This window comes from Thamnophis elegans, chromosome 3, assembly GCF_009769535.1.
Source record: "Thamnophis elegans isolate rThaEle1 chromosome 3, rThaEle1.pri, whole genome shotgun sequence".
NCBI lineage: Eukaryota > Metazoa > Chordata > Lepidosauria > Squamata > Colubridae > Thamnophis > Thamnophis elegans.
Genome location: NC_045543.1, coordinates 63807829 through 63816645, shown reverse-complemented (window position 1 = coordinate 63816645; position 8817 = coordinate 63807829). Strand labels below are relative to the sequence as shown.

Here is an 8817-nt window from a genome sequence, read left to right as displayed (position 1 = left end):
GAGTGGAGCCACATGTGCATGCATGTGGGGCAAGGGGTCACACACACGTGGGGTCAGGGGTCACACATAAGGGTCACACATGTATTGCATTATGAGTGCATATGTGCGCTTTCAGCACACAGCGTTGAATAGGTTAGCCATCACTGTTCTAGGTTATTATGCAAAAGCAGTCTTGTTGATGAAGATTGGAATATCATCATGTTGTTAGGGCAAAAGGTGCCACTTGAACTATCATTTTGGTAAAAGCCACATGAATTTCAGGGTGAAAGTATCTGAGAATAGATGTCATTTATGGGTGGAGGAAAGTGTCGCTCAAGACACGAGAATTAGAAATCACATCTTATTGTCCCTGCATCGTGACTGTACATCTAATTCTTGGGGGCAAGGTGAGAATCACTTGACAAAATAATTTCTATATGAAGAAGTATTTTTGGATCTGAAATTGGCAGCTTCAGGGCCACCCACCATCTCTCAATTGTTCCACTCAGTATAAATTGGGAGTGTTTGCCAGGTTGAACTGCCCGCACCAACATTTCAGATAGCACTGATCTATTCTTGGTACAACAGCCACTGGCCTCAATTTTGTCCTAAAAAGAGCTGTAGATATCTAGGCAAGGAACCTCCACGCTATCCATAGAAAGAAAGAAAATAAGAATAAGGTGTTCTTTGGGGTGGAGTAAGCATTTCCAAATCAGGAATGTGCTTAGACCTATATTATAAAAATTGCAAATTTTCCTTCTGGTCCTCATGCTCTGTATGAACAGATGTTATAAACCAATGTTTCTCAACTCTGGCAACTTGAAAATGTGTGGATTCATTTCCCCATGCTGTCTAGGGAATTCTGGGAGTTGAAGTCCACACATCTTCCAGTTGCCAAAGTTGAGAAACAATGTTATAGATAATAGCCCAATACTTATAAAGGTCTTGCTTCATCTAACAGCAATAACCCCCTCACCCCACTCCTCAGAAACAGAAGAAAAATAAAATTAAAGCTTAGCACTGCAGAGCAATTAGCAAAGGTGTTAAATTAATGTGCTAAGCAGCCTGTGATGTCAGACATGCAATCAACATAGGAGACAATAAAAGGCACTGTAATTAATCATTAAGTGGGACTGTAGGGATATAAAACACAGGAGGATCCTTCATAATTAAATTTGAGAATGGGGGCTGATCTTTTTGTCACTGTAGTTTCTGAAATCCATTTGTTCTTACCTTTAATCCTTTAAAAAAACTGTAAAGCTTGTTATCACAGTTAACATACCTTTTGAAAAGACCTTTCTGGATTCCTCTCCCACCATATTTGCAAGAATGTATTCAAAATGCAGGTGCTAAATGAATATTAGGAAGTGTAATACACCATATTGCTAATAGTAGTAGACCTGCAGTAGGAAGGGGGATGAACTACAAAGTCTCTTTCAACCCTTATGTTTTCTATGATTCCTCTAAATTTAAATCCCTCTCATGCTTTCAAGCGGGATTCATTCATTCTGCTGGCATGATCCTAATAACCATGGTTTGGCAAGAAAAAAAGTAATATATTCTATCATGGAAACTTTCATAAGATGTAGGAAAAGTGTGCATAATACAGAGTTGGGGGATTACTACATGGTAATGTATTGAGTTGTCTACTTTATGGAGAATCATTCAGGTCATGGCTATCCCAAAGGTGCTTTTTTTCTCAAGAGGCAACTAAACTTTGTTTTTCCTTGAAGATGTTTTACTTCTCATCCAAGAAGCTTCTTCAGTTCTGACAGACTGAACTTCTGATGGACTTCGGAACTGAAGAAGCTTCTTGGATGAGAAGCAAAACGCCTTCAAGGAAAAGCAAAATCCAATTGCCTCTTGAGAAAAAAAAGCAACCCCTTTGGGATGATGTTGAATCATACTAAAATATGAGATAAAATAATGTTTATTTAATTTGAAATAGCTCATCCTTAAAAATAAGGTTTTCCCTGGATGAAACAAACATATATCAGATATTGACGACGACAATGAAGGAGTGGCAGTAATAAAGATAAAATTGAGCAACTTTAAGTTACACTAATTATTCTAGATGGAAGTTTGATCTTTTATATTTCTCCTTTCTGAAGGGGAACCCCCAGATGCATTGCAGAATAAACGCATATGCTGAATCATAGCCCCATCCTACTTTTAAAAGCATTTGGCATTTTAAGACTGTTTGGAGTAACCTCTGAGGCATTTAGAATTCGGAGAACAAATTCCAGTTGCTTTTCAAGGCCATCGGTATCTGCCTCATTTGGTGTACAATGTAATAGGATCAGACAGTCCTGACTTTCTGAAAGCTCCTTTGTAATTGCTGTGTCACCAAGCATCACTCTATGCAGAGTCTCTCCTTAGGCTTATATAAATGAAATTCACTACTTTTTAAGGAAGACACTTTAGTCAATGGAGCTTTTCGGCCCTGACATAGACAGATCACACCACAGAAACTCTATGGAGGGGGCACCAGCGTATTTCAGCAGAACAAGAGAATGACGATTTGCTTCCATTATCTGTCAAAATTACTATACCCAAGGAGTGGTTTATGGCTGAAATAACCTCACTATTTGCAAGCATATATGGTACATTAGCAGGCTATTTCTAAGCTTTAGATCGGGTGGCAGCTGAACAATAATAAGGCTTGTTAGAAGTGTGATTATTACAGTACATCACTTAGAATCAGCATTTCTCGATTTCATGCAATCTATTTGTTTTAGGGGATTGTAATTCAATTATAAATATTATAGATGGGAATTAATATTGTTATTAACAGGGCAACTTTCCGTCTACCTAATCCTGAGGCACTCTGCTGGTTGCCAAGGCAACAGAAGGATAATGTCCATGAACTGTTGCCTGTGGATTAAAAAAACCCAAGTCTCTAAGAATATTACATATTTTTGAGAACATGCACATGAAATGTATAAATGTACCCACTGAATTTGCCCATAGCTAGTTACATGAGTGAGCTCACAATAAAGTAAAATAATATAAAATGGGGTTGAAGACTAAAACTTAACAAGAAAACATCTGCTTGGCTCTAATATCTCCACCTAGGCTGAAAAAACTTAAAATCTTAAGCACAGGAGAGTCACTGTCTATCAGATTCCAACTCAAAGGTGGTATTCATCAGGTTCTGACCAGTCCTGAAGAACCGGTAGCGGACATTTTGAGTAGTTCAGAGAACCGGTAAATACCATCTCTGACTGCCCCCCCCCCATCTATTCTCTGCCTCCTGAGTCCCAGCTGATCAGGAGGAAATGGGGATTTTGCAGTAACCTTACCCTGGAGTAGGGAGGGAATGGAAATTTTACAGTATTCTTTCCCTGCCATGCCCACCAAGCCACACCCACCAAGCCATCCCATGTCTACCAAGCGATGCCCACAGAACTGGTAATAATTTTTTTTTAATCCCACCACTGTTCCAATTCTATTGTTCACAATTGACCAAAACTCTGGTAGGCTCTCCGTTTCTGAAATAAGATTGCAAGAATAAATTCAAATTTCATTAAACTGACAAGAATTAAATGCATCACAGAGTGTATTACAGGAAGAGATGAAGTTTTGGATTTTGACTACCAGAACATGAAGCAATAGCAATAGCAGTTAGACTTATATACCGCTTCATAGGGCTTTCAGCCCTCTCTAAGCGGCTTACAGAGTCAGCATATTGCCCCCAAACAACAATCCGGGTCCAAAAGCCAATTTTTCATTCCCAATATCTAGTACATCCAGCTTCTGTACATGGAGGTGCCCATAAAAATCATAGTTAATGTGTATGTAGACCACATGAGATTGAGTAAGTTTGTAAGTAAGTTTAATTTTATTTATAGGCCGCCCAATCCCGAAGGACTCCGGGCGGCTTACTGAAGGGAAGAGAAAGAAAATAAAAGAAGTAAAAATAAAATAAGACAAGTTAAAACGATACAGATACATTCATTTCAGTCAGCATGGACCTCAACTATTGAATATTCATAGCCTCATTAATATGTATAAGCCATGTAAATGGCCTCGCTGTTCTTGTATTCAGCACCTTTGTGCTGGCCAGCAACAGCCTCCTCCGTCCGGATTGGTTAGGACGCGAGGGAGGCTGTTGCCGGCTGAATGCTTGTTTCTGATTGGTTGAAGCCCGAGTATATAAGGTTTTGGCGGGCTGGTTATGAACTGAATCGCTGTTATACTTAGCTTGGAATAAATCCTGTTAGCTGTTCACCCTGTGGTCGCGTCCCTCATTCCGAACCTCTAAACTGGCGACGAGGATGGGATCAGCGATTCCGCGACGCTAGGGTGGAAAGAGAGAGACAGACAGTTAGCTGCCGCCTTCCAGACCGGCAACGAACGCTGCCTGAAGAGGGAAAAAATTTTTTTTTTGTGGCCCTCAGTATCTCTCCCTTCACAACCGTCAGGATGACATCTGCTCTACCTCCTTTTGCCCCCTTTGGTTCGGCTGGAGAATCTTGGGAAGGGTTTATGGAGAGGTTTGAGTGTTACCTGATCGCTTCCAAAAATCAGGCTCAAACCGAAGAGGAAAAATGCAGCTTTTTCCTCTCATGCTGCGAGCCATCTATGTTCGCCTCAGCAAGAGCTTTGGCAGCCCCACGGCCAGCATACAAACTTGGGTGGGACGAACTCATGGCCAGATTGAAGAATCACTATGCACCCACCCCTTCAGTCATCGCTCGCCGTTTTGCCTTCCGCAGGCGAGTCCAAAAACAGAATGAATCCATCAGTCAATTTTTGGAGGCTCTGCGGATGGTGGCTGCCCAGTGCGAGTTCTCCAACCTTGAGGAAACTTTGGTGGAACAGTTTGTGTGCGGGGTCCGCGATGTCAACCTGCGGAGCCGCATGTTCCGAAATCACCGAATTACACTCCTCCAGGCCGTGGAAACTGCCCGAGCCGCTGAACTATCTGAGCAATCCACGGCCGACATTGAGCGGTTACAGATTGCCACACCAGAGCGAGCACCGCCTGACGCATCGCCACAAGCCCACATGGTCGAGGACGACCTGGCTTATGAGGATCCAGAGGAAGAAGTGGTGGCCCAGATGAGGACTGTGCCTAAAAGGAAGCCGAAACCGCAACCTGCAGCCCAACAGGCGTCCGCAGTGCCCTGCCGGGGTTGCGGAGGCCGTCATAAACGCCAGGCTTGCCCATTTTTGAATGCCATCTGTAATCGGTGCAAGGGCGAAGGCCACCTGGCTAAGGTCTGCAGGGCATTATTGCCGGCACCCTCGTTCCTTCAATCTCCCGGCCGTTCCCAGGCACAACCGCGCCGCCAGCAGCAGCGGCCACCGAAGAGGTCGGAAGATTGCTACCAGTCCACCAGTCAACCATCTACTTTTGACAGTACGGCGAGCCAAGCCGTTGCAGGGGCCCGGAAGGTCTCGACCTCCGTCCAGCTGGAAGGTCAGCCGTGCCGGATGGAGGTGGACTCTGGCTCTTCTCGGTCCCTCCTGCCCTGGTCTCTCTTCGCCAAACTGTGCCCTAAAGTGCCCCAGAAACGCCTAAGGCAATCTGAGGTTTCCCTAAGGGATTACCAAGGGAGGGTGATTCCTACGCTGGGATCCTTCCCTATCTCTGTATGTTATGGCCAATTCCGGGGAAAGCTACCCATCCTTATAGTCAGGGATGACTTGCCGGCCCTTCTGGGCCTGGATTGGTTTCCTGCCCTGGGATTATCAATTGGGGGGGTCCACCGGGTGGTTCCTAGCACTCTCGAGGACACCTTAAGGGAATTTTCGGACGTTTTTGACGGCCAGTTAGGCCGTTACAAAGGGACCCCCATATCTTTAAGTTTAGACCCTCAGGTTGCTCCCATTAGGCTGAAAGCCCGTAGGGTGCCTTTTGCCTTAAGGGCCAAGGTTGACGCCGAACTGGATAAGTTGTTGGCGCAGGGAGTCATCGAGCCCGTTGATCATTCCCCTTGGGAGACCCCCATCGTCCTCCCAATTAAACCAGACGGGTCGGTGAGGATCTGCGCCGACTACAAGTCGACGATCAACTTGGCCCTTCAGGCAAACCCCTATCCAGTCCCTGTAGTGCAACACCTGCTCCATTCCCTGGGGCAGGGTTGCACATTCGCCAAACTGGATATGGCGCAGGCCTATCAACAGCTCCCGGTGGATGACGATGCGGCGGCTGCCCAAACCATCGTCACCCATCGTGGGGCTTTCCGTTGTCGCCGCCTGCAATTCGGCGTTTCCGTGGCCCCGGGGATCTTCCAAAGCCTGATGGAGCGGCTGCTCCATGGGCTGCCGGGCGTGGTTCCGTATTTCGATGACGTCCTGATCGCTGCTTCCAGCCGCTCAGAACTCATCGAAGTACTGCGGAAGGTCCTCAGTCGTTTCAGGGGCGCGGGTTTAAAACTGAAACGCAGCAAATGTTCATTTGCTGTTCCTAGAGTGGAATTCTTGGGCTTCATGATTGACGCCCAAGGCATCCACCCTACACCGTCTAAGGTAGCTGCCATTAGGAACGCCCCTGCTCCCACCTCCAAGGCGGAGCTACAGGCGTTCCTAGGGCTTCTGAACTTTTACGCCCCTTTTATACCGCACAAGGCGTCACTAGCCGAGCCGCTGCATCGGTTGCTCGACCGATCTGCGGCCTGGCGCTGGGGGAGCCGCGAAGCGCATGCGTTCGCGGCTGTCAAAGAAGCTCTGACGTCAGCGGCAGTCCTAGTCCAGTACAATGACAGGATGCCTCTGACGTTAGCTTGTGACGCCTCCCCCTATGGAGTCGGGGCCGTCCTAAGCCATGTCCTCCCAAATGGCTTAGAGGCCCCTGTGGCCTATTACTCCCGGACACTCTCCTCGGCGGAGCGTAATTACAGCCAGATAGACAAGGAGGCTCTGGCTGCAGTGTCCGGGATTAAGAGGTTCCATGACTACCTCTACGGTCGGCCTTTCACCCTTGTCACTGACCACAAGCCACTCCTTGGGCTTTTGGCAGGTGACAAGCCGACCCCCCCCATCCTCTCCCCCAGAATGACTAGATGGACGGAGTTCCTTGCAGCGTATTCTTATACGCTGCAGTACCGTCCAGGCAAGCAGCTGGGGCATGCCGATGCCTTAAGCCGCTGCCCGTTACCGGAGACCGACACCGCCCTAGTGCCCTGTCTCTCAGTCCTGTCCATCGCGTCTTCCGGTCTCCCAATTTCGGCCGCGGATGTCGCGGCCTGTACCAAGGCCGATCCGATCCTCTCCCAGGTCGCTTCCTGGGTCTTGAGGGGATGGCCAGTGGACAAAGTGGCAGAGGGCTTCAAGCCCTTTAAAATCCGGCAGGCGGAGCTCTCCCTCCACGGGGGGTGCCTCATTTGGGGGGATCGAGTGGTGATCCCCACCGCGCTGCGACCACAAGTCCTGTCCCTGCTCCATAAGGATCATCCGGGCATAGCACGAATGAAGGCATTAGCCCGTAGCTATGTTTGGTGGCCCTTACTGGACTCAGAGATAGCGGCCTATGTTGGCCGCTGCGACCCCTGTCAACAGTCTAGGCCTAATCCCCCAGCTGGGCCGGCTCGTGAGTGGGAGGCTCCGAGAGGCCCATGGTCACGCCTCCACCTAGATTTTGCCGGTCCCTTTCACGGCCAGAATTTCTTGGTAGTGGTGGACGCTTACTCCCGCTGGGTGGAGCTGATCCTGATGGGCTCCACCACAGCTGAGAGTACGGTCCGGGCCTTGAGAAGGCTGTTCGCGACCCATGGGTTGCCGGACCTGATTGTTTCTGATAACGGGCCCCAATTTATGTCCACCACGTTCCAGGAGTTTCTGGCCATGCAAGGGATTCGACATGCGCCCATAGCCCCGTACCACCCGGCCAGCAATGGCCGGGCGGAGCGGGCGGTCCGCTCAGCAAAAGAGGCACTGGGCCGCATGGACCGGGGCGACTGGCAGGAGAAAGTGGCGGCTTACCTGCTAAGCCAACATTCCACTCCCTGCCCAACGACCAACCGAAGCCCCTCGGAGCTCTTGATGGGCAGGCGCCTACGGACTCCCCTGGACTGGCTACATCCGTTGTATTCAGGGGATCAGCCGAGCAACCTGGGGGTTATCCCTTCCCGTTCATTTAAAGTAGGGGACGCGGTGTGGGCCCGGGCATTTTCGGGGCCTTCTAGATGGGTGCCAGCCACTGTGACTGCCCTGACAGGCCCGTGTTCTTTTAGAATCGGACTGGCTGACGGATCCCAATGGAGGCGTCACCTGGATCAGTTGAGGAGACGCCTCCCACCGCCAGCCGGCGGCCCGGACCCAACCGATGCCGGCACCGCCTGCCCGGGCACCCAGCTTGAGGCCTTCGCCACTCCAGGCCTCTCCTGTCCACAACCGAGAACTCAATCCGGAGGAAACACGCCGCGGGCCTTCGCCACACCAGGCCCAACCTGCCCGAGCGCCCCCTGCCGGGAACGTCCACAATCATCTCAAGCCGCCGCAGAACAGTCCCCACCGAGGCCAAGGGTCCTCCCTCCCGACACGCCTTCCAAACACGACACCAGCACAGTTGACACGCCACCTCGCCCCTACTCACCAGTACAGTTGAGCCCTCCTTCTGGGCCGTCCCAAGAAGGCGTGCCTTGGAGCTACACCCCCTTCCGGGAGGAGCTACCACAAGGAGGTCCTCCTCCGCCGACGACTAGTGGAGAACTGCGCAGATCAGGGCGGGTCCGGCACCGCCCCGCCTACTTACAGGACTACGCATGCTCCACCCGCGGAGCATGCGCGGAACTGGGGGGAAGGGGTATTGAATATTCATAGCCTCATTAATATGTATAAGCCATGTAAATGGCCTCGCTGTTCTTGTATTCAGCACCTTTGTGCTGGCCA

General features: G+C 49.4%; 1 protein-coding gene across 1 annotated transcript; it reads left to right on the top strand.

The window, feature by feature from the left end:
* Positions 1-4989: 4989 nt before the first annotated feature.
* Positions 4990-8604, top strand: LOC116506174 (uncharacterized protein K02A2.6-like; the record flags this gene model as incomplete). Its single annotated transcript, XM_032213825.1, has 4 exons — positions 4990-5167; positions 5630-6340; positions 6917-7872; positions 7975-8604. Coding segments are annotated over exons 1-4 (2475 nt in total), but the record flags the coding sequence as incomplete, so codon positions are not given.
* Positions 8605-8817: the final 213 nt, after the last annotated feature.